Below are 26,467 nucleotides of genomic sequence, written 5' to 3'. Positions count from 1 at the left end.
TGAATTAACCGAAACAGCATCTTTCGTGTTGGAACTAAACGATTTCCCTTCCATACGATTGTATGGTTTCTCACCGGGACTTCTCAGTGCGTTCGAATTAAGCGAAAATTCGAATTATCCGAAGTCAAATTAAAGGGTGATGCTAATACCGAATTTGCAGGCCCTTCTAAGGCTTCTGTCGAAGAACACATCCCTTTGAACTTTTCCGATTCTGGCGCGAAATCAAAGATAGTAAAGTACCTGAACGGTCACTTTCTTGAGAGACTTCACGCACGCACGCCTACGCCCTGATGTAATATAGCGCTATAGAGCGCGTGTGCATATGAAAGCACCTTAGCGCTTTTTGTCATGCTGGCACTTGTGTATGCTACGTAACCCTGAAAAATACGAAAAGGAACATGTAAGCTTGCTTGCTTGCTTGCTTGCTTGCATGCATGCATGCATGCATGTATGTATGTATGTATGTATGTATGTATGTATGTATGTATGTATGTATGTATGTATGTATGTATGTATGTGCTGAAAGGCCATGGCGTGCAAGCCAACCAAATAGGCCCAAGAAACGAACTCGGCGAGCGGATAACGACACACGAAGTCGCTGCTACTACCAGATGGTGAAAGACGCTCCTATCAGAGCTACACGGCAAAACGAATGGTAGTACGTAAGCGTGGCCAAACATAATATAGCATTGCCATGGGCGCTGTGCATCAACATAGAAACAACGCGAACCGTTTACAAACACTCGCCGGAAAATAATGTTACACGACTACCACACCAGAAGCTTCGCACCAAGCGCCCCTGTTCCATATTCAAATTGATAAATAAAAATAAAATAAAATAGAAAATGCATAGGCGAAGGGCATCGACTTGCGATATACGTAAGCGCACCGGTACATGCGCTCCACGTTCCCGCATGTCATGTGCGTGGAATAAAAGACTATTTCCATCGATCGTTCGTTCCCGTTCCAGCGGTCATTCGAATTGAATTGGAAAACCATCGGTGCTGGCCTCCTGTGAGCCTCGCCAAGACGGTGTCGCAATGTCGACAGCGTTCCCTTCGGAAGAAATTCGACGCGTGTATGACTGAAAGAACAAAAAATGCCGCCGCAAAAATAAATAAAAAATGCCCCCTGCCCGCTATATTATTCTATGTCGGCTTTGTAACTCGGCCGTCAGCTTGTTTGATCAGGCCATATTTTTGTTTTTTGTCTGATCGGCGTCCCGTTAACGGAAACAGTTTTTTGTTCCACGCACGCCAGACTGCGACCCTGAAACACCTGACAATGAAGATAATTAGAAATCGGCGACCCAAAGCAAGGGGACACTGCTGATCGGACGCACAAAAAGAAAGAAAGAAAGAAAGAAAGAAAGAAAGAAAGAAAGAAAGAAAGAAAGAAAGAAAGAAAGAAAGAAAGAAAGAGAAGCGATCAAATTAAAGCGTGTTCCGAAGGACCCATGCACTAGGGGAGACACTAATTTTGACCACCAGCGGCTCTTCAACGCGCATCCAAACAAGCTCACGAGCGTTCTTGCACTTCGCCAAACCCGGAGCCAAGCCGGGGGTCGCGGGGGAGAGAGGGGGGGGGGGCAAGGTGAACTTTCCTGCTCCACTAATGCGTCGCAAAAGGAGGGAATCGAACACGCCACTTCGTGCTCAGCAGCACAACGTCAAGTGCAGAACTCAATAATAGTTTGGTATCCGCGCATGCGCATTGCCTGCTGACGCTGTTTTTGGATGTGCTATTGCTGCTTGGGTATACAGGCTATTTCTCATGGAGGAAAGAAACAAAATAGGAGAGGCCTTGACGTCACGTTTTTGAAGCCGGAAATGCAGCCATGTTGGTGTGCAACCTCCCAGTAAAGTTTCGTTCGTTCTCTGTCCTCGCTTCACCGCTGGAACTTGAAGCTTCTCGGACGATGATCGGCAGTTGTTGATCAAACGCAGACAGGAAGCGATGCAGATCAGATGTACAAGAAATATTTATAGGTGAACTTTTCTATATACATGGCAGGTAAAACAAATACATTACAAACTTGAACAATTGAGAAACAAAGTCTCACTCTTCGACTGTCTCAATGACTGTTAGAGCCCAGACTCGTTTTAACGCACATAGTACGGAGGCTCACTGATCTATCAGCAATCCTGATTTCAGCCAAGTCTGAGGGACAGCATGTCGTCCCGATTTTTATAGCCCAATTACACAAAGAAAAAAAAAAACGCGGTAGGGCCGTTGGCCCGTCCCACAGGTTCAGTTGCCAATCAGAGTCAACCGTTTGTTAAGCCACAACCCACAGGGATGGGCTTACTCTTCAAAATAAACATATTGGAAAACAAAGCTCTTTTCCTTCTTCCCTAAAACTCCGATGCCCTCTCATTTCTTCGTAGTTAGTGACGGGCTCAGCAAAACACGCCAGGCCCGAACAAGTTATCGCTAGGCCGCCTCAAATCCCAAGGGCGTCTCTGGGCCGCAATTGTTTCGGAAGCAGGGGCATCGATACCACGTAGTGCGGCCGTACTCAAAGTTTGTCCGCGTGGGAGACTGATGGCCCTCCTTGTCCTTCAAACTTATTGTCTACAAGACAAAGTTCTCCGAGTGCGTGTTTCCAAGACGCCGTCGTCCGAATGCACTCTTTACGTGTGCCCCGCATTCCTCCAGCGTGCACTGTAAGCTGGCCTTCGACACCACACAGGCAGTCGCACCCAACAACAAGGCTGGTGATTGCGTTCCGGACGCGTAGAAGATTAGGTCCATGCTCACTGCATGCGGCACGGGGTCAAAGTTGCTAAGCCCTTCTTAACCTCGGCGGCGCCTCAAATTAGTCAGGCACTCGGGAGCCAGACCCACAATACCTTGTACAGCGGTCCCTCTCAACGCTGGTCTGTGTGGACTCGTGTGACCGTCGGCGGACTGCCAACACCGTGCGCACAATACCGACTTCCCGGAATCGGCACTCGCCCTCCTGGCACCTGCCGCGACGCGTCACCCAACACCGCGCGGTGCCTGTGACCCCACATAACACAGCAACTCTCGCCCGGCTGACATGGGGGGGAAGTGAACCCCCTCTCTATACACAAAGCACGTGGCCGATTCGTGACACTTAAGAACACGAACAATCAGAGCGACGTTACACTCCCTTTGCGCCTCCAATCAGCTCGCCGGAGCTGGCAGGCGCGAGTTTTGAACTTGCATTGCTACGAGCCGCCGGAAGTGTGTGCTACCGACGCGCGTCAGAACAAAGCCTACGAAACTTCTGTAACACTTTTAGTGAAGCAGACGCGCTCCTGTGCTTTTCTGTGGCACGTTGAAGAAGACAACGAAGACCCGCACCGTAATTACTTGAGTATCTGTGTTGCTGGCTCAAAAAACAACTTGCCGCAGGTGAGGAACGATCCCACAACCTTCGCATGCGAAGGTTGTGGGATCGTTTTCCACGTTCGGCAAGTTGCTTTTTCATCCACTTTCATTTCCATTCATTTATCGTTTGTTTATTTCATTTATTAAGCACAACAAATTTCCCCTCAGCTGTCCTTGGTGTCAGTGTTTGTTGGCTTCTTATGATACGACTAATAAAGATGTGGCCCCTCGATTAATCCCCTTTCTTCTCGTGTGTTGCTGGCTGAAACTCACACTCATAGAGCCTAAACACAACCTTCAAGCTTACACGCCACGCTCCAGAGACAGCTTGTCTCGCGAACCGAATGTGTTGAGAGAAACACGCGGGCCGAAAAATTTTATCTCACTTTCCAGAGGCCGGCAGCAGCAGCGAAAGCTTCAGGAGCGCGGTTGCTATGGCAACGTTCACGTTTGGGGTACCAGTCACAGTGCTCCTTTGCGAAAAACAACAAGTGACTTCCGCCATGCTTTCACCAACACGTCCGTGCTGGCCGAGGCCTCTCCTACGCTTTCCTTCCTCCATGCTATTTATAAAGCTCCCTAATATGGAGTTTTTAAATATCAAGCCCAGAATTAGAGGAAGCCCGAAGAGCGAACTTACGAACGCCACGAGGACGTCATAATGTTGTCCCTCTCGATCCGCATGTTTGTATTTCCGAGACGACTTAACTCCCCGTGTTTTAATCTTCTGCGAAAGACGCGTCCAAGCCATTTCCTTACAGGGACTCAGGACGACGAGTGAAGCGTCCAGTCATGCACTAAGAAACCGGTAAGTGCGTTTTTATCAAGGCCGCAAACCGGACCAAATATTTCTTTTTCCTAAAAAAAGATATGCGTGGGAAAGGGAGTGGAGAAGGGAGGGGGAAGTGCACCTCGATCTTGCTTTTGACTAGTGCTAATTAACCTCCATCGAATGATTGGAAATAGTCTTCGAAGAGTTATAAGTTCACTGCTTCAACTATATTCATTAGATATACCTTAAAGGGACGCCAAAGAGAATATCACAAAATTATCTTTCTACAATATAAAAAGCTCAGTGCCCTTCCACGCTGTGAATAAGGATGACCAGCGAAGCTGTGTGCGTGGGCTCCTTAATGGCGAACTGCACCTCCGCCGCGGGTCAGCCCAGCATTGCCCTAACTTCGGGATCGGCGCACGTATGGGGAGTGCTTGACGCCTGCTTCGTCTCCGCCGCGGGCAGGCCCACGTATGGACAGCTTTGTGTATATACACACGGACACGATCCTGGGGGAACTAGCCCTTAACAGCTTTACTGTAAAGAACCACTCTGACCACGATAAGATGCTTCGTAAGGCAGAAACAGCGCAATAAAAGAAGATGGGTGGCGATGCCTTTCTGGAGTTCCCGCACCAGCTCGCTGTGACGTCATGGATTTTGACAGCGTGTGCTAGGCTAGCCCAGTTAATTCTTCAGCGGTAAAGATGGACTACATTGTGTCCTAAAGGAGCCAAAGATTGAACATGGCGAATTGAAGGAACTGTTGCTGGGCCAACGCGGCAGAAATACGAAAAAAAAAAGGAGAAATACTTTGAAATGCGTGACCTCATAGAGATGTACCGGCGATGAGGATTCCGTGCGAAATTAAAAAAAAACTGAAACTTTGACTTTCATTTCCTCTTCTAATAATCAACCTATTATTTCGAAATTAACAACAGAGTTATCAAAGAACGCTTTAACGGTCTGAACTAATTTAATGCCTTGCTTTAGTGTCCCTTTAAAAGCGCTATACGCATGCTGACGTACTTCGGACTTTTATCGTCTAATAGCCAGAGGACCAAATCAATTCCTCCTGTGCGTCTCTCAACAAAACTTTACACGCTTACTTACCTCTCATTCATGATATGTTCTCTCTTTCGAATTCACCAACCTTAATAACATCTGCGCGTGCCAACAGATGACAGCGTCTCTACCGTGTGGGAACAACAGTTACGAAATGGATGAGTCACACACACATGGCGCGAAGGAAGGAACAGCACAATTAAAAATGTTTTCTTTTCCGTTCTATCGGCATCCTCGACGTTTGAAGAACGGGTCTGTTAACAACGCTAGAGCAGAACGCGATTGTCTCCTGACTTAATATAACGTTCGGGATATAGCACAATAATCCCGCTGCAATTCTATTTCGGTCGCATCATTTTCGCCCTCCGTCAACAGTTTGAGCAGCAGCACTGCTTGCTGCGAGACGAATGATATCAGCACGATGTGGTATGAAATACACTGGCATGAAATAACTATGGGCCGCTAAAATTAAATGGCGAGGTCAGTCACGAGCTACGGAAGACGCCGTATTGGATCCGGATCAATTCTGACCGCATGGGGTTTCTGAGCGCGCACTAAGTACGCGAGCGCGCATTTCTTTTTTTTTTTTTTTTTTGCCCTCGTGGGAATGCGGCCACCACGTCCGAGTATCGAGCCCGCGACTAGATTTCGTCTAGATTTCGAGAGAGAGATAATTTTTAATGAATGCTGGATGCGTTTGCGTGACCTTGGCATCCTACACTTAGCCTGCACGACAAAGGTGATACACGTAATCACTCTTTCACACATGCTGTGCACAGGTGCAGATCGTACACGAGCACACACAGTAACGGAGTGTAACTAGAGCAGCTGGCCCCGGAGCGCCTTCGCTGCGCGCAAAGCACGGGTAGCGCTGCTGCAATGTCCAAGCGCATAGTCCAACGCGGATGTAAACCAGGTCTCAGTGTACCTCTTGTGGCAGCAAAGCGCGGGCGCCCACGCACGAAACATGGTTCAATGATCTCACGCGGCGACCAGTAACGCGTCGAAGTCAATTGCGCTTTTCGAAGTCTAAATGAAAGACAAGCAGTTACTCATCGAAGTTGCTAGCGATTCGACGACCGGAGCTGCCATTAACACACCTCCAAAATAATAAATCCTAACGCGAGTCGACGGCAAACTGAGGGGTCACGATTTTCAAGGAATATGCTTACCATTGGTGCAGACAGGCATTTTGCGACGAAGGGTACAAGGGCGCTCGGATGCACAGCACTCGTTAGAAGTTTGATGGGGGAGAAAGTACATATCGACCGCGTATATTCAGAGGGGAGGGAAGTGGGGGTTGGAGTTCTTAATAAATTAATCGAGTGTGATTTAACAAAGTTGTAGAGCGATTACTGTGCTCGCATGTTTACTCAGAGCGAGAACGAACAGAGACTCAGGAAATGACGACGCAACGGGAGCGACGACTCACGAGGGAAAATTTATTGTTAATAAATGACATATAAGTAGAAAAAGCTTACGCATGCGAAAACCAACAAAACCACCATTGATCATACCAAAAAACATACGAAACATTATAAAATTATGACCCCCATCGGCAAGACTGCTAAGTTCAATTATTACACTCATCCAGGAATTTTATTCCTTTGCTATGTAGCGAAACTCACTCATGCACCTGTCGCCGCTTATTCTTTTGATCCGGTGTGCCTTTGGTATGAGGCGGGCTTTTTCGTATTTCTTCCTTGGAAGCACGAGTGTAGAACGCGTGAATCACGCGGTTTTGTTGGCTTGCGCATGCGTGAGCTTTCTTTTATTATGTGTGGTTTATGAACAATAAACTTTCAATCGTGAGTCAGCGTTCGTGTTGTGTCTTCCCTCTTTAAACTAAATTATGGGGTTTTCGGTGCCAAAACCACTTTCTGATTATGAGGCCCACCGTAGTGGGGGACTCCAGAGATTTGGACCACCTGGGGTTCTTTAGCGTGCACCTAAATCTAAGCACACGGGTGTTTTCACATTTCGCCCTCCTCTCAATGCGGCCGCCGTGGCCGGGGTTCGATGCCGCGACCTCGTGCTTAGCAGCCCAACACCATACCCACTAGGCAACCACGGCGGGTGTGTCTTCCTTCCTTACAGACTCCATACTGCTTCGTTCGCGCTGCAAGTAAGATGCAATTGTACCGACTCGCCCAACTACGTAGCTATACAGTTTTTCTATTCATTACTATTTCCGGACGTTTCCTTCGTAAGTGCGTTTGCGAAGCCTGCAGAGATTGTCCTAAATCAGCCCGTGGACTTACGGCCATATTATTTATTTATTTATTTATTTATTTATTTATTTATTTATTTATTTATTTAAAGATACTTTACAGGCTATAAGGAGCTATAATATGGATAAAATTGAACATGCTCTCAGGAACGGAGGAAGCCTAAAAGCAGTGAAGAAACCAGGAATAGGCAAGAATCATATGTATGCGTTAACAGACAAAGCCAGCAACATCATTACTAATATGTATGAGATGTACCAGTAGCACCCACGACGATAATGTGAGAGAGAATAGTCTAGACGAAGTTGAAATCCCACAAGTAACGCTGGAAGAAGTAAAGAATGCCTTGGGAGCTATGCAAAGGGGGAAGGCAGCTGGGGAGGATCAGGTAACAGCAGGTTTGTTGAGGGATGGTGGGAACATTGTTCCAGAAAGACTGGCCACCCTATATACACAATGCCTCATGACCCCGAGCGTACCGGAATCTTGGAAGAACGCTAACATAAGCCTAATCCATCAGACAGGGGACGCCAAAGACGAAAAATTATAGACCGATGCGCTCCGTAGATTCCGCGGCCTCCGCAAAATGCCGCGGCGAGCCCGTTCACCACCAAAACCCCTTGAAACTTCTGGCTCGGACGGGGCTGATTGCGTTATGTGACTCCTGGTGCAAGAGCGCTGCCGCGAAATCCAGCCCGAGTTCGCAATGTTCGCGCTAAAATGTCTTTTCGAGCGTGAAAAAGACTTTTTAGACAAAATCCAGAATGATTTCCGGTGCCGGGGGTTGCTTTGGTCGACGGTGCATGGACAACACGAAAAAATTTCCGGAGTGGGGGGGGGGGCTGAAGCCCCATAAGTCCCCCCTCCCCCCCTGGCTACGCCCCTGGCTCAGAAGACAGTGAAAGCACTTTTGTGCTTTCTGAGAACGTCTGGTTTGCACGAGCAGCTTTGACTCAAGTACTGTTCGTGCACGTCTCTGTACACTCTCTCTCTTCCCTTTCCATTCCCCCAGAGTAGGGTAGCCATCTGGTTAACATCCCTGCCTTCCTTATATCCATCTCTTTCTCTCTTAACGTGGGGATACGCTTCTTTTTTAAGGGAACTATGGCGTCAGCCAGCAGATTCAACCCCTGCAGCGTGGCCATATGGTACGCAAACATACGGGGCCAAACACATAAAACCACGGCGTTTCCCCCCTACCAAGTTCATTAGGCCGTAATTCCCGAAATAACGCGCAACGGCCCAAAATAAAAAAGGACGCGGCAGTACGAAGCAGACTCCGCGCGCGAGGGGGAGGAGCATTTATCGACGCGGTTCCACGATATATAGCAAGAACCAGAGAACGGCGCCCTGCAGCTACTCTACGCGTTACTACAATGGAAATATGCCCAAAGATGTTCGCTGACAACAACGATTAACCAGATGAAAATTAGATCGATAAAAGTCATAAACAATACCAAAAACAATTCAGACTAGGTATAGCATACAGGTGCAAACACCTGAAAATATGTAAAACGCTACAAACGCACAACAACGCATTCTACATTATGAGCTAGACCGGACACCAACAAAATGTTGCAAAACCCGCAAAAACAAAACAAGGCGCAGAACTTCACAAAAGACAGAATAAACAGAGCAACCCAGGGGCTCCCGCTTTCCAGATAAACAGATGATAAACCGATAACCATTATAGGAGGTTTATCACAAATTCAATCTCCGCTCGTATATGACTGGTTCTATATTTCAAAAAGTGAATATCCCTTATGCTTTCCACGGCTTCACTGTTCGTTGAATTAATGTGGTTGTGCACAAAAACGAAAGAGAAATAATAAAGGGCAACGGGATCGGGAGCAGCGGGGCTGACGCCGTCCCTCGACGGGGACACAGGCGGGCATCAAGGCCGCGAGTCTCCCCATCTGGATCCACTGCCATGGTAACCACGCGCTCGCTACGGAGACTAATCTGGACGAAAGCCTCCCTCCTCGTAATGCCAGCGTCCCTCGGGATAGCGCGTGCGCGCACACACACGACGAGGGCATCGGGCGCCGAGGCGACGCCACTCGCGGGTCTTGCGTCAGGCGCACGCCGGCTACGGGCAGCCACACGCGGGCGTTCCAGCGCGCAAGCCGCGTGCTCCTCCGTGCCCCACATGCAGAGCTGTGCCTATATATATAAATAGTCTTGAACGGCTTTTAGACGTCTAATAGGCGATTTGTACGACGGTGAGCGAAGTTGACTTCAGCGGTCGCATTCGAACTTCGGGTATTTTATTTGCTCGCCACGCTATTCGTCGGTCGTCGAGTTGTGTCTCAGGCTGGAGCAAACGTTTTAACCCGGGAATCGCGCGACTTTAGAGTTCCCCAGAAATAGGGCTACCTTATTGCCAATTTTAACAGTTTTAGACGGCTCTTAGACGTCTAGGGACGACTTGTTTGCTTATAGTAAATTTGCTTTTAGCGGAACGGACTGACGGAATAGTTGATATGGAGTTACCTACAATGTAGAACTACAGGAGAACACAAAAAGAAAACGGGCAATTGCGTGAGCTGCCGGTCTACCTCATGGTAAAAAAAAGTTTTCTTCGCTATAGCTACCTGTGGCACATTATTTTCTTTGTGTTGCACTGTTTGCAATGTAATATCTTGTTTTGATAACTGTCCCTCCCTCCCTCTTATATATATATATATATATATATATATATATATATATATATATATATATATATATATATATATATATATATATATATACATATACACGAAGGTTTATTAGCCACGTGTCTGTTCTCCTAGTCACGTGTTACGTGACCCCATCAAGTAAAGAAGGGTGTTTAACATTCGTCAGCCATGGCTATGAGGGGCACTGGCTAGCATTACCAGGGCTAGATCTATAGTGCACATAAATACCAAAGTTAGTGGACGGATTGGTGGCTGTCGCTGCAGCCCAATTGTCAGAGCACCGCACGCGTAATGCGGAGGCTCCCACTGGCGGCACGTTATCTTTTCGTCCATTTTCATTTCCCCTTTTCCTCATTATTTTCTACATTTCAATTTGAACTCCAGCTAATTACGCCTATGCTTTCCTTGGCTTCATTGCCTGTTGGCTTCCTATGGTCGTGATGAAATACACATATAGTGTAAGTGACGGTGGTCTGCTTCAGACCGCCGTCACTTTGCTCCTCGAAGAGGCACGACGTGTGTGGAGCTCCTGAACGACGCTTTGGAACGCGGTCAACGAAAGACTCCCTATGCAGTCTTTGCAGGTCCAAGCCAGTCCGCAAATTCATCACTCACAGCAAGTACCTATAGCGTTGAGGCGTGAAACGCCATCGCTCGATCGCGATCAACAGGCGACTTGTGCGCGATGTGAAAGGTCAGGAGTACTAGGGACCGTAGTCAGGAGGAAGATTTCGAGCTTTCCTTTCTTTTTCATATTCTAATTATTTCTCGCAATACATATGCTAATAGGCTTTAGGCCTTACTACAAGCGATACACGCATGAGCGAATACTTGCGTCATGCTGGTATGCTACCGTCTCCGGAAACTGCTCAATGAACGACATACCTGTATTTTGTTTTCCTTTATGCACAATAAAGATTGCATCGTATACCTTCGCTTTCCTTATCTGCGAGTGTGCAACGCCTTTGAAAGCAAAAGCCTTTCTTCGGCTCATCTCCTCACATTTCGATTTGTATGTGTCTAGCCGTTTATGGCCAACTTGTGACACTAAATGTCACTGTGCAAAAAAGAGGTGAGGCGTGCAGACAGGACACAAGAGTAGAGAAGTGGACAACACGAACGCCGAGCTTCTCTACTTCTCTACTCTTGTGTCCTGTCTGCACGCCTCACCTCTTTTTTACATAATGAATCCTTACCAACTAGCTCAGCATTCTGTCGTTCTAAGCTTCATTTCTAGATGTCAGTATATCTCACACTAGAAATAAATAAATAAATAAATAAATAAATAAATAATGTCCCGTGGTCAGTTGCGAACGCTGTTGCCCCAGACGGAAGCTAGATGCTCTGGCGCCTAGACCACGGGCGAAAAAAAAGAAAAAGAGTAGACTACGGGAGTATATCTCGGAAGTATTCTTTTTGCGATGTCGAGTATGCTTCAGTATATGTATAAAGAAAGGAAGCATGACGCGCACTAACTGCCTAGAGGGCTCATGGCGTTGATAGTTCTAACATCAACGGAGCAGTCGTCTTTATGCATCTCAACGAAGTACAGGTGATCAATGTGACGCTTCCAATTCCCAGTCAACAACAACGACAAAAAAGAAACCGCTAATATTTTAGCGATTGACTCGGCAGATTCCCAAACATTCTTTTGTCTTTTGTCTCTTTTGTCAAGTTATTCTTTCTCTTTGACCTTGATTTTGCTGCCCCCTTATGTAATGCCTTCGGGCCTTTAAGGGAAAAAATAAATGAGATGAAATGAAATTGCCGATCTGCGCACGCAGTCTTCATCTTCATTAAGGAACTGAAAAAAAGGTTCGACGTTGAGCTATTTGGTTCCTCTAGGAATGCGATTCATCTTGACAACGGAGACGAGAAAATCATCACAAAAGCTCTTGATGCTCAAGGCAAGAAATACTAGCTCGGCAACTCACTTAGACAAAAAGCTCCCTTCGTTAAACAGGCACAGGGGTTGCCGAGCTTACTTAAGATCGGCCCAGATTTGCCACTAAGTGCATACTTTCACGTTTATTATCGTGATAAAGTATAACGCCGACGACGAGATAAGGTGTATATCTTCATTGCGAACCAACAGTTAATAATGAACTCAACAAAAGAAAAATGCACGAAGCGGTCTACTGAATAGGCGAGACAAAGAAAGGAACGATAGCAAGCGACAAAAAAAAAAAAAAATGATTGCGCATTTATTCGCGCAGCGGGAGTCGCACATAATCATTTCTTTCTCGAAATTTCCGCGATCATTCTTCGCACGCAGTTTCATTGTATATGGTGCTGAAAGCCACTGCGGGAGGGACTGCACAGGCGCCAGCTGAGATAGGTCTCTTCCTACGAGCACAGCTGGATGGCTAGAGCCGACCGCCGTGCGATAAATCGCCCGGTCATGACACGCCGGTAATGTAAGTTCGTTTCGTGCAGCGCGAGTGGCATGCTGTTTCGACTGACGAGCTTACAGCTACTGCTTCGTTAAAGACTGAGCGGGACTAGCGCGTCCAAAGGAAACAGTTTCGGGAGGTGGCAACTGCCGTTGCATGAACCTTCCGCCCGTAGGTTCACACATACGCAAAACAAAACCCAAGCTTATTCAGGGACCGAATTCACAAAGCTTTTCGTTCGTACACGTGCTGCTTGCCATTGGACGACCTCTGGCAACACACGTCCAAGATCACGGGACTTGCTGGCATCTGTTCTCACTCAGAGTCATATAGATGTGGTTGTATACGCGTTCAGTGGTTGCTTAAAAAAATTATTGTTTTGTAAAAACGGGTCCTGTTCTTTCGTGATCAAGTAAAACTCTTGCTTGGGCTAGTTGGTTCATGCTTGAAGTAGTAAAGGCAAGGCGCAGAAGACCAGGACTCGAGAAGAAGAACACGAACGACAGGACCGGCGCCTGTCGTTTGTGTTCTTCTTCTCGAGTCCTGGTCTTCTGCGCCTTGCCTTTACTACTTTCGTGATCCTCTCGCGTTTTTTAGAGCGCAGCTCTTTGGCGTCCGTTCCTGGGTTTCGCGTCGTCGGCGTTGTCGTCGGCCTCGTAACCAGCTCCGCCCCCCTTTCATCCCCCCAGCGCTAGCAGCGACCGACTGATACCGCTGGATGCCGCTGACGCCGCTAGAGAGTCAAGATAACGTGACTGCATAGAACACCGTCGCCGCCATGCAGAAAGAGGAGGAAAGGGTGCCCCCCCCCCCTGTTCTTGTGTGGCGGATAGGGTGCTCTTCAGTTGCCGACGCGCCGGTTATTTCACGTAGGCCCCGGCACGTCGACGAATACGTGACCACCTTCCCACGGCTAGACCTGGTTCTTAGCGCTGCGGAAGCGAGGGTATCATATTGTTTGTGTCGGCATCGGCGGCGTTGTCCCTGAAACCAACTCCGCAGCTGGGGTTGACTCACTATCGGCGTCAGCGGCATCAGTCAGTCGCTGCTATCTCTTCCCTCCTCCCTTTATCGTGTTGTCCGCTTGCTGCGCGCGCTTCTGCCCCCATCGTTTGCCGCTGGGTGTACACGCCGCCCCCCTCCCCCCTCTTCCTGCGAGTCTCCGGTTGTCAAAGCGCCGGCTCGAACTTAATTCCTTTCTTCGCTCCTCCTCCAATGCAACCCCTGTGCGGTGGCAATCAGAGAGCCAGATCGGTGGCGGCGGATCTGTATATGTGCACCGCCCGAACCGAAATTGCCGCTGCCGTTCGCCCTGTGCGGTGGCAATCAGAGAGCCAGATCGGTGGCGGCGGATCTGTATATGTGCACCGCCCGAGCCGAAATTGCCGCTGCCGTTCGCCACTGCGAAATTATCTGCCAGTTCTTTCTGAGCCATGAGCGAGACGACCGATGGAAGTCCTCCGTCTGCTGCTGCTGCTGCTGCTAAACGAGCTGCCAGAGCAGAGGCCCAGCGCCGTCGCCGTCAGAATCCAGAGGTGCGTGCCGCCGAAGCAGAAGCTTACCGTCGCCGCCGTCGAGATGATCCAGGAGTACGGGAAATATAAAAAAATTCTGTGATAGCGCATACATGTGTTGCTCGATTTCTTTGCCTCAATCTATCGAAAAGGTGAAACAGCTTATTTGCTGCGCTCAAATTTCGCATTAGGAAGTAACGTAATCGTCGGTAATTTTTTTTTTACCACAAGCAGATAGCATCCCCTAACTTTGGGTCATCAATATGTAAAACTCCCCAATTAGCGCATAAACGTGGCGCTGAGAAGCATAAAAACATTTTCTTTGTTTTTAAATGCAAAAGCATTTCTATGGCTACCCAACGAGATAACCCGTCCGTGCCTCCGTCGGTCCCGTAAGACGATCGCTTTCAAGATAGGGCGAGCAACGGCGAGCGAATTCACCTTCGTGATGCCTCTCGCTTCAACGCGAACTAAGCGGCGAGAACACAGCGCACACGAAGCTATCAGCACCCGGAGGACTCTGTCCCCATCACCTATCAATTTCACGAAAGGGCCCGCGTGACTACACCATACGCAGCCGCCGCGGGAGTGCGGTTGATCGCGGTCGGTAACGGTTCGACGCGGATGGATAAGGTGCTAAAGAGTGATAGCAGCTTATAATGATCAGAACGTCATCAGCGGACCTGGCACCGCCCCCTGCAGTAGTTTGCTTCCATCTTCAATTCACCTTGCGCCACCGTCGTCAGCAGTTCGTGTTGCCGCAGCGCTGTTCGGATCAAGTTTCATAACACTGATAATGACACCGGGCTGCGTGGAGATGATCAAGCGACACAATGCTCACGCATACTTAGACAACTCCCAGAGGAGTTTGTGTGAATTTTCTTTCTGCTCGGTTTGAATATATTAAAATTGTGTTTTAACGTCCCGAAACTGCACAGTGGGTAATGAAGGATGCCGTAGTGGGTAGATTAGATTCAACCCTTTTGGGGTTCCTTAACGGAAAGTCGCGACCCACAGCTTGGAGGTGACGGCGTCACGAAATTATAGTATATATATATATATATATATATATATATATATATATATATATATATATATATATATATATATTATAACTTTTTTTTTCGGGGGCACCATTGGTTAGCGAACATTTGCTCGCGAGCGCACGAATGTTTTCGCATTGCGCTCCAATCCGCATGCTGCGAATCGAACCCGCGACCTTATGGTGAGAAACCTTGGTGGGTTTGCTCGGTTTGAGCGACATTTTCAAGCAGTATACCACGCATAAGGCAGTCACCCGGTCTCGATCGGCATGTGTTAAACTTTGCAGCTGCTGTAGTCTTATTAATCTTCGCATTCTCTGCAGCGCATTACTCGAGCGTTCTAGTCAGATGCATGGACGTCTGTGCATTTCAATAATAAACTGGGTCGACCTGCAACAAGTGGAGAGGAACGGCTTTTCAGCCATCCCGCAAATCATCCCGCAAATCAGAACTCTCGCGCTACTCTCATGACGTCAGAGGAAAAGAGGTGAGAAGACGAGGCTGCCGGAAAGCACAGTTTCTCAGTCAACATAGAGATCGTCAAGGAGCTCTCGCGGCTGTTTTGACATTTTTGTACGCACTTTGTGTGTAGCTGCGTGGCCTTTGAGCCCGCACTGGCATTTTAGCTACCCATACGGGCTTCGTGCGTTCTACAGACACGAGTCGACTTTCTTCGCGCGTCTGAGAATGTCTCGCAGCATGAGGCACTTGAGTAGATCAAGTTTATAATCTGTCTCATTACGGCATGGCAGCTACGGGCGTAACTTAACGAACGGCGGATAGTTGACGAAAAAGCTACGAGGATGGTGTCGTCGTTTTTTTTAATTTGATAATTACTTCACTAAAACCACGTAGTTGAAGTATGCTGATCTTTCAACGATGTTTTAGTTTGACGCACCCCGCAAGGTTAGAAAATCAATGCGTAATCCTCTACTATAACACCACCACCACCACCTAATAATTAGCGGCTAAAATATAAAATTTCTACTACCATTCCGGTTATTTGTATGCGAGCAATAAAAAAAAACACGATAGCTCACCGTTGAGGCAAGAGAAGTTCCTCAGAAAGGCCGCGCGGAACATCTTCAGGTGCCGCCTCAGTTCCTGCTCTCCCGGTCCTTCAAAGCTGCAGAACATGAACGCGCCGAAACACAAGTAGCTCATTTGCATCAGCACGAGCAGCACGAGAAGGAAGTTGCTCCGCCGCATCCCCATCAGGCGCTTGTAGTGCGCCGACTTGCCGTTGCCGCCGGCGTAACCCATAGGCTTTACCAGGCTTTCCGTGCTTTGGGGAAGGACGAGCTTCTGCGTGTCCGTGACCATCATCATCTCGCCGCCTCCGATCTCGAGATTACCGTCCATCATAGACGGTGTCTCCGTCTCGGAAAGAGAAGCAACGACAACACCCACTCACACAGGCGGTCGTCGAGTTGTCGGCAAGGCTACCGCTCAACCTGTTGCACACAGCTGTCGTTTGCAGCGAGAGGCTGGCGAGTCGACGGTCAACGCAGGCAGACGACGGCGGAGCGAGCGGTGATGCGGGAGCAGATGGCGACGAAGCGAAACGCGAGAGAAGCACAGGGAACTGAGCGCGGCGGACCCAACGGTCAAGAGATGCGGTGAAAGATTAACCTAAGTAACAGTTTCTGAAAGTGATAGGCCATAATAGCTCGTCGCACAGCGGTGCCCCAGATGTGTACTGTCTGTCTTGACTGCTGAGGAAAAAAGATTGTCGTTAGCTACCGTCGATGCAGAAGAACGAGCGCGGTACGAACCAAACGCGAAAGCAGACGTGGCCGAGCCGCTGTCGCAGCCTTTTCAGAGAAAGCCGAGCAGACGACCGCCGCCGGCCGCCCGTCGTCTGCTTTCTAGAGCGGCGCGGAAGTGGCGCCCCCAGCTCCGGCAGGGTACTCTCGGAAACAGCGAGCACCGAGCGACGTCACTTCCTCCGTACGGTTACAGCAGCCGCCAGCTCGCTCTTCTCTTCGCATTTCCCTTTCGCAAACACGCGCCGGTTTTGCCGCACGCCTAGCCCGCGCAGAAAGGAAGAAAGAGAATATTGAGAAAGAGAAAGAGGCGTGGAGGGAAGAGGATGACGACGGCGGTTTATGGAATATCTCTGGAAAGAAGGTTGGAAGAGGAGGTCCGCTGGGCTTCGGCATTCGCGCATGTACTGATAACACGTCGCCGCGCAATCGCCCAACTACGGGAAACTTTTTTTTTTTTTTTTTGCCGTTCATAAGACTCAGTTCGATAGAGCCAAACGCAATCGCAGATTCGTTCCCGCAATCGTGACGTCAGCCTGTAGCTGTACCCGCTCGTACACATTGCGAACTATTGAAACCCGAATGCAAAGAACAAATCGATTAAACATGATGATATGGTTGGTCGGTGTCGGTCTCTTCAGCGGCGAGATGATAACGCTATAATGGTAACGACACTTCTAAGCCCTGCTACCCGCCGTGGTTGCTCAGTGGCTATGGTGTTGGGCTGCTGAGCACGAGGTCGCGGGATCGAATCCCGGCCACGGCGGCCGCATTTCGATGGGGGCGAAATGCGAAAACACCCGTGTACTTAGATTTAGGTGCACGTTAAAGAACCCCAGGTGGTCAAAATTTCCGGAGTCCTCCACTACGGCGTGCCTCATAATCAGAAAGTGGTTTTGGCACGTAAAACCCCAAATATTATTATTATTAAGCCATGCTCCCATCCCGCCTCACCACCTCAACTTCCTCGTCCTGTGCAGAGAAGCGAAATGATAGTGAATTGCGTGTTCTTTGAACGCCCCGCTCTCGTTCTCCCCTCACACGCACGCACACACGCACACTTTTATTTTTCAGAAACTAGACTTCTCTGGTGTCACGTTTTCAGGGAGGAGAAAAGAAAGCAATAGAGAAACAAACACGGCCACTTATGAGAACTTGTAACTGGAGCGGAACATAGAGCTAGCGGGAGCCAATAAACAGCGCAACTATGGGAACGCCTGCGCATTCAAGACACGTGTCCCTCCCTGCCAGAATATCGTTTGTAATGGCGACTAAGTTGTGCTCCATGTGGTACGGAATGGACAACTAAACCAAACAGTATGTCACATAATAATAATCTGGCTTTCAATAAGTATCAAATTATTCACATGATCGTGCAAATACGAAACCGACCTGAGTGAATGAAGCACCGATTCGTTATGTGACTTCGCTGTAAGAAAAATTATACTGATCCAACGCACATGTTCAAACCTACGTGAATCGAAGCTTTCGTGAAGCGGTAATCTGGATGCTTTACAACTGACGGCGATGCGTAGCATTTATTTTTACAGCGAAGCTGTTAAGGGCAACTTTCCCCACTATTGTGTTCGTGTGCCGGGCCGAACCGCGGCGGAGGTGACGCAGGCGTTAAGCACTCCCCCCATACGTGGGCCGACCCCGAAGATAAGTACTTAAGAAGGGTGTAAGATTGAGTTTGCCAGTAAAACATTCTTTAAAGTTTGAATAATAGTGAAAGGGCAGCAGAGGGGAGAGAACAGAGAGCTAACTTCCAACAGTTTATTTTCTTTTCAGAAAGCATAGCAAGTTTCATAGCCACACATTAGCACGCCAACCATGCGCAGAACGCCGCGACAAAGCCATGCAAAATTCAACGTGGCACCGATAGCCCGAGGTATCTGACCTCCTTGTCAGTTATCGCGACAAAGATAACGCACCCATCTTTTAAACATCGAATTTTTGCCGCTTCGATTATTTCACGCGTGACACGATCGCTGTGTTTTGCCACGATACTTGTATCTTGGCTTACAGCCACACGTGCTGAAGAGGGCAGGAAACCAACCCTGTTTAGCGCGGTCAACATTTTACTTGTGCTCTTTGAGACTTTCATGAAAAAGATCAAAAGCTGAGCCAATGCCATTTGTCGTAGGTTAAACCTCGAATCTGCTTTAAAGGGCATGTCAAACATTTTTCCCTTGAAGTTTTCTCCTCTGCGAAAATTCATAAAGTTGACATCCTTTTAGGCGTATCGTTTCAGAAAATGGCACCTGGCAAATATGCGTCTTCTTTTCTTACAGAAAAACCTAAATTGTTTAAAAGTGGACGATCCGTTTCTTGTAAAAAACTCTGGTGCAGTCCAGCAATTTGCCAGCTTTCGATGCAATGAAAACATGTTTGCTTTTTCAGTTGACGTTAAGGGACTTTATTATTCTATACCACATGTTTCACTACTCCTTCAACGTTCCAAACGCAGTCTGGTATCAGGGTCAGTGTTCTTTTTTTTTAGATTTACTTCTTTTATCTACAGTCGACTTACATCCATTGGGATGGTAAACCTCACCTCGAAAAAGAAGGCATTTGCATCGGCTCATGCATCTCTCCCATATTAAGTGATTTGTTTTTAGCAAAACTTGACAGATCTGTGTCGGATGATTTTATCAACACTAACGGTATAGCTGCTTTTAGATACGTTGATGACTTTCTAATTTTTCTTGACAGTGATGCCAGTTCGTACCAGTCTGACGCTTTTTTAGTTCTGGACACAGTGCGCAAATGTTTTAAACCACTAGAACTAATCCTTGAATTTTCAGAGAATGGTGTAGTAAGGTTCCTAGATGTTAAGCTATTTTTGCACAAAACAGTTCTTGATGGATGTAGTACCATGTGGGCAACAAGGCACTTCTTCCATTCAACTCCGCGTACTCTGAACTTATAAAACGTGGCACTGTTAGCTCATGTTACAAAAATTCCTTAAGAAACTCCTGCGAACATAAAATGATCGACAGCTTTTGTAAGCAGTCTGAACGGTTAACTTCGGCAGGCTATCCGTCTCTTGTACAAGTCTCTGTTGCTGAAGGCCTGCTGCGCAGCTGTTCATCAGTGGTGAATGAAAATCCAGACGGGACAACTCGGGAGAGACAAAAAATATCGGTAATCCCGTACATGCATAGAATCGCGCACAATCTGAAAAAGGTTGCTCAGCGTGTTAACGACAAAGTTGTCTTCCCTGCCCCTGAAAAATTAGGCAACCTGTGCAAAATAACCGTCCCAGCATGTAGGTCCAAACGAGGGTGCCTTATCACACACAAGAATAAATTAACAGATTGCACAAACAACGTGGTGTATCGGATTCCTCTGTGCTACGGTAAATATTACATCGGACAGACGGGCCGCTGCGTTAACGAAAGACTGAAAGAGCACAAGTGCAATGTTGACCGCGCTAAACAGGGTGGGCTTTCTGCCCACTGCAGCATGTGTGGATGTAAGCCAACATACAAAGAATGTAGTATCGTGGCAAAACACAGTGACCGTGTCACACGTGAAACCATCGAAGCGGGAAAAATTCTATGTTTAAAAGATGGGTGCGCCAGCAGCCATCTCCGTCGCGCTTATACTGACAAGGAGGTCACATACCTCGAGCTATCGATGACACGTTGAATTTTGTACGGCTTTGTCGCGGCGTTCTGAGTATGGTTGGTGTGCTATTGTGTGGCTATAAAACTTGCTATGCTTGCTGAAAAGAAAATAATCTTTTGGAAGTTAGCGCTCTGTTCTCGCTTCTGTCGCCTCTGCTGTCCTTGCGCTGTTATTCAAACTTTGAAGATATTATAATACCGGGTCGACTCACGGTGGAAGTGAAGCAGGCGTGAGCTGATCCCAAAGATAGTGCAATGCCGGTCCGACTCGCGGCGGAGATGAAGCAGGCGTTAAGCACTCCCCATACGTGGGCCGGTCCCGAAGACAGTGCAATGCTGGGCCGACTCGTAGTGGAGGTGAAGCAGGCATTAAGCACTCCCCATACGTGGGTCGGTCCCGAAGACAGTGCAAGGCCGGGCCGACCCGCAGTGGAGGTGAAGCAGGCGTTAAGCACTCCCCATACCTGGGCCGGTCCCGAAGACAGTGCAAGGCCGGGCTGACCAGCGACGGAGGTGCAGTTCGCCATTAGGGGGCTCACATAGACAGCTTTGCTGGTCATCCTTCTTCACAGAGTGGAAGGGCAATGAGTTTTTTTTTACTTTCATATTACGCAACGTGTAATCTTAAGAAATGCTTATCAACCACAAATGTCGCAACTTTATTCTCATGTATGTCTTTATATTTATGCACTACACCCCTCACAACCTATGCCCAAACGCAAACTCGAAATTAGGAGGATGCACGGTGTCAGATGTTCATGCGGTCACGTGACGAGCACGAGGGCGATGTACGGTGCTTGTCGAGGGAAGAATGATGTTGACTAGAAACCGGATGTTTAGGCACTAAAGATTGCTATTTTAGGCGCCTATAACAGGCACCAAAGCTGTCATTTAAAGAGACTGGCCAGAATTTGTTGGCCACAACTGGCCGGAATATGTTGTGAGACCTTGATGAAAATGAAATGACCACGATTTATAGTGATAGAATCCAGCACGCTGTTCGCGATTTAAGTAGGAATTATAATTTTGAACTGGCAAAGAAAGTCTCAAAAACCAGCAAGTGGCGAGACCTGGCGGCGAAATCTTGGTACTTAAAAATTATGGGGTTTTACGTGCCAAAACCACGATCTGATTATGAGGCACGCCATAGTGGAGGACTCCAGAGATTTGGACCATCTGGTTCTTTCACGTGCACTTAAATCTAAGTACGCGGGTGTTTTCTCATTTCGCCCCCATCGAAATGCGGCCGCCGTGGGCGGGTTTCTATCACGCCATGTCGCACTTAGCAACCTAAACCACAGCGACTAAGCAGCCACGGCGGGAAGTCTTGGTACTTCGTAAGTATTCTATAAAATTACTGTACGTGAGTCAACTCTTATTAGGTACATCATAATTATTGCTTAAAATGTCAGTTGGTATATTATTAGACACTCGCGCATTATTCTATGCTTCGTAAATCAAAAGCGCACGCGGGTTACGGCAAAACGCAGATATCCGTATCACGTATGAAGGCGTCGTTTCGTTCTCGATCAGATTGGTTTCGTTTTGGCTGGTTAAACACCAAAGCAGTTGGTCAGGAAACCACGAAAACACGTAGGTATCATTGCGATAATTTTGCGATAATTTGCGGGCTTCTTTCACGCACGGAAAAAACGCTTTTCCAGCGCAGGCTGAGTCAACTTTACCGGAAACAAGATCAGAAGAACGATCAAGGAACAAAATTTACTCAGGGACGGGAGCTGCAATTTATATGGCGGCTCAGCCAGCGTAGCGGGAACAGTGTAGTTACGCCATAGCAGCAGTAGGTGCATTTATTAGCCTAAACATCGTCTGTCTGTTTGTCTTCTATCTCGATTTTGCGACTTGGTAAGTTACCGATTTTCAAGAAGATGTTGCGTTATAACTGCAGCAACTCGCAATGATTACGTATGGGCGCAGATATTTTATTTCCTTCTGTGTTCAAGGAGACCAAGATTTCTTGAAAACTAAAAGAAATATATATAACGCCAGGTGGAACGCAATGTTAACGAACAGCGCGTTTCGTTATGTATCAACGATATTGCAAAAAGTGTTCGCTATCTGGGACTGTTTGCTGAGGACTGTGTAATTCACTCGCGTGAAAAGTGTCACCGACCAAGTCTTGCTCAATGGTTCTTTGAGAGCTGTTAGAGAGGGGTGCGAAAAATGGGACGTGAGAATCAATTTTGACAAAACCACCTTTGTGTCTGTATCAAATAAGAAATGGTCACTGGCGTTTACGTATAAGAGATAGAGAGAGCAAGGAGAGGAAAGGCAGGGAGGTCAACCAGCCAAGCGGCCGGTTTGTTACCCTACACTTGGGGTAAGGAAAAGGGTGAACAGAAAAGTATGAAGTTAAGAATGAAGCTGTTAGGTGATCCACTAAGTTAAATTACATCGGCGTTATAATTACTTCAAATTTAAGCTGGAAGAACCACATTGAATATATCTGCGGCTCGTCTGAACGCAAGCTGGGCGTTTTAAGACGAAGATTAAGACATGTCATGCCTGAAACAAAGCTTATAACATATAAAACAATACTACGACCAACTTTAAAGTAGGATAGCGTAATTTGGGATCCGCAAAGTCAAAAGCTAGTCAATGGGCTGGAACGAATGCAACGATTAGCAGCCAGTGTTGTAATCGCACCGCTGGTACGAGTTGTTGGGAACTCGGCGCTGACGGCCGTTGTTGCACCTGGGTCGCAAGCCCCAAGGGTAGCGTTGGCCTGGCGGCCTGGGGTACAACTGGAAGCATCCGAAGGTCCCAGCAAAGCATGAGTCGACTGGTAACAACAAAACAACTTGTTTATTCTAACATCGCAAAGAGTTGGCGGTCAGGTTGACCGAAGTAGAGAGACGGGAGTGCACGTTACTCAACAGAAGAAATCGGAGCCCCCTTTTGGCGTCCGGGGGCAGCTGCTTTTATACTCTCGCAGTTGAGGGCAAGAAGGAACCCCTCTATAGACGAGCACGTGACGGTGCCGCTCGGGAACAATGGGATAAGGTGGCGCAGCGTCGTGTCGGCGCCACTCGGACCCCCCTTGCTTCACAGTTGTTGGGAGCTCCTCTCCCCGGCTGCCGCGCTTCGACAAGCGTGGGCACAATGGGAAGAGAAGGAGGAGCAGCCGTCGTGTCGGCGCCGCTCGGACCCCCCTTGCTTCACAGTTGTTGGGAGCTCCTCTCCCCGGCTGCCGCGCTTCGACAAGCGTGGGCACAATGGGAAGAGAAGGAGGAGCAGCCGTCGTGTCGGCGCCGCTCGGACCCCCTTGCTTCACAGTTGTTGGGAGCTCCTCTCCCCGGCTGCCGCGCTTCGACAAGCGTGGGCACCAATATGCACATACACTCACACACGCACATGAAGACACGTGGCATCGGAACATGCCTGGACGCGCTTGGCGGGGAGGCGTAGCGGCGGCGCCGAACGGGCCAAAATGTCTGCCGCTTTGTTGCAGCCGCGCCGGCTAAACCGCGCGTCGTAGGCGAAACGTAACACCAGGTTCATTTATCCATGCTTCCAGCGAACGCAGTCGCTAGCTACTTTACTTCACCGGGCTCACACTGAAAAAACTGTCTGTGCGTGGACAGATTGCAGGCCTGAAATCCTGTATCGTCTGTATAATAAAAAATTAAACTTAGAGCCTAGTTTATATTTGCAACCTCCGGGAAGTCTGTCACGGCTTATAAATCACCTTTATGCCATCTTGCCCTACATTACAAGAGTTAATACATTCAAAGCTTCTCTTTTTTTTTTTTTTGCCACGTACAATTTTCAAATGGAGTAAGCTCGACTCGGATGTCCTTGCCGAATGTCATTCAGCTGAAACCTTTCAGCGACGTTCGAAATAAATAAACAAACAAACAAACAAATAAATAAATAAATAAATAAATAAATAAAACTGCAGAGCAACAACGACTGGACAAATTCACGTACTACCCTCCTTGGTATACTAGACATTCGTTCCATGAACAACCGCAACGCCAAAGTTCTCTCCAACAATTTTTGTAGAAGACGACGACGACGACAATAGCCTACCTTTCTATGTTTATAATAAAGGGAAAATAAGACATCCACCCAATCGCAGCAATTGTTACAAAGGAAACCACAAATCTACAAAGGGCTTTGGTCCCGGGTTCGAGTCCCACACCAGGACGAATTTTTCTTCAACTGCGAGGCTTTTCCTTCGACGAACCCGTAAGGGTTTCCTTTGTAGCAATTTCTACGATAGGGTGGATATCTCATTTTCCCTTTATTAATTACTCCTCTCCACTTTGCGGGTTTTCGCAGAACTATTACGTCAATCTTTCCGTGTTTCTAAGTGAAAATCAAGGACTTCAATAAAGGCGCATGCCGACTCCGCCCAAACCATGCCGGAGCAGATGATTTAACGCTGTCAAGTGAAAACGACGAAAGAAACAAACAAACACGACGCGCTTTCCGCCGAACCACCAGTGCAATAAGTGAGATGTAAATCGAGTTACTCTTGGTAAGTGTGCCCGGTCGTTCCCGATGTTTCAGGACGCGCTGGACACGCATTAAATGTGAGCGCCGGGTCTTAATCGCATAAAGATTGATTGGTCGACAGCGCGTGATTTCCTTAGCCCACGGCGCTAATACTTCGGAATCGTGAACTGAACATCGATTTTTGTTAAACAGAAAATCGGAAATGTTTAGCTGACTCGCGTAAACAAAAATTCGAGGCTTTCTTTCACCACCCGCCTCCCACCATCCCGCTAAGAAAGAAAGAAAGAAAGAAAGAAAGAAAGAAAGAAAGAAAGAAAGAAAGAAAGAAAGGTAAACGAAGGGGGTTCAACGTCCGAACTGACACACATGCTGTGAGAGACGCCGTAGGGGGGGGGGCGGATTAATTTCGAACACATTGCGTACATGTACCTAAATCTAAGTAGACGAGCGATTCTGCACTTCGCCCCGTGAGAATGCGGTCGCCGCTTGCGGGGAACCGAACCCACGACATCGTGCCCAGCAGCAGAGCGCCACATAGCCACTGAGACGCCGTGGCGGTTAGAATGTGGCTGGCTTAGTTTAAGCGAGGTTCGGTAAAACGAGCGAAAACTTTTTTCATATTGCTCTGAGGCATAGATAAATAAAAGCAAGGAGGCCTTCCACATGAGTGAAAACAATTATAGCTATATTTAAAAAGTTTGCGCAGTAAACTTCTCCTGAACAAGTGTCACGGTCGACAAAGAGAGAGAGAGATACTACCTTTAATGATAATGCTGCACAAAAAACGGATATTGACAAGTATTTACAAGTGAGGCGAGCAGCACAGACGTAACAGCAGCCAAGACGGCGACGAGCGACCTCTTCTTCATCGGTGCCGGCCTAGTGCTGCAGTCTTCTGTCTCGCGACCTTATCCCCCGGCCGAAAACACTCAAACCATCCGGCCAGGTCAGAGTGCAGCATCAGCGGACGGGCTGTACGGCTTCAGCTGAATCACGTGAACTAACATCAGTCTGGACCGCCGCAGATGGCACCGTTAGCTTTGCTGGTACAATCTTGTACGTCACATCGATGACTTGGCGCAGAACGAGATAAGGACCGCATGGTAGGCCCTCGCTGAAAGACGAACTCTTCGAGTTGGCGACCAGAGGAGAATCCAAGAGAGTAGGCATCCACATGACGGAAATGGTAACGAAACTTCTATGACGCCTGCGACATCGTGCAAGGCGGTCACGCGCGATAGGACGCGCAGCGTTTGCCCTTGCGATGGCATCTTGCGCGTACTGCGACGGTTGTGGCGGAGCGGCCGATCCATGGGTAGTGTCGGTTCAAGAAAAAAAAAAAAGTGAGCAGACTGCAGTGTCGTGGCGCGACGAATTATAGGCGAATTTAACGAAGGGTGATGTAGCATCCCAGTCGCAGTGGTCGGCGGAAACGTACATGGAGATCATGTCGGTTGTGGTGCGATTCAGTCGTTCGTCTGAGGCTGATAGGCGGTGGTGACCTTGTGTTTTGTAGAAGATAAGCGGAAAAGGTC

The 26,467-nt window shown here is 48.0% G+C and overlaps 1 protein-coding gene across 2 annotated transcripts in view; it reads right to left on the bottom strand.

Annotated features, from left to right (window-relative positions):
* Positions 1–16,927, bottom strand: part of LOC142588493 (potassium channel subfamily K member 1-like) — a 123,365-nt gene extending 106,438 nt beyond the window's left edge. The window contains exon 1 of one of the 2 annotated variants that reach the window (XM_075700304.1): positions 16,093–16,927. In XM_075700304.1, the coding sequence (XP_075556419.1) occupies positions 16,093–16,417 (325 nt within the window). In that variant the 5' untranslated portion in view covers positions 16,418–16,927. The remainder of the gene's footprint in view (positions 1–16,092) is intronic. The other variant, XM_075700305.1, reaches the window with a different exon arrangement.
* Positions 16,928–26,467: the final 9,540 nt, after the last annotated feature.

The sequence above is a fragment of the Dermacentor variabilis genome, chromosome 7 (assembly GCF_050947875.1).
Source record: "Dermacentor variabilis isolate Ectoservices chromosome 7, ASM5094787v1, whole genome shotgun sequence".
Lineage (NCBI taxonomy): Eukaryota > Metazoa > Arthropoda > Arachnida > Ixodida > Ixodidae > Dermacentor > Dermacentor variabilis.
Note: the sequence above shows the minus strand (reverse complement) of the source record. Positions and strands in the feature narration are given on the sequence as shown.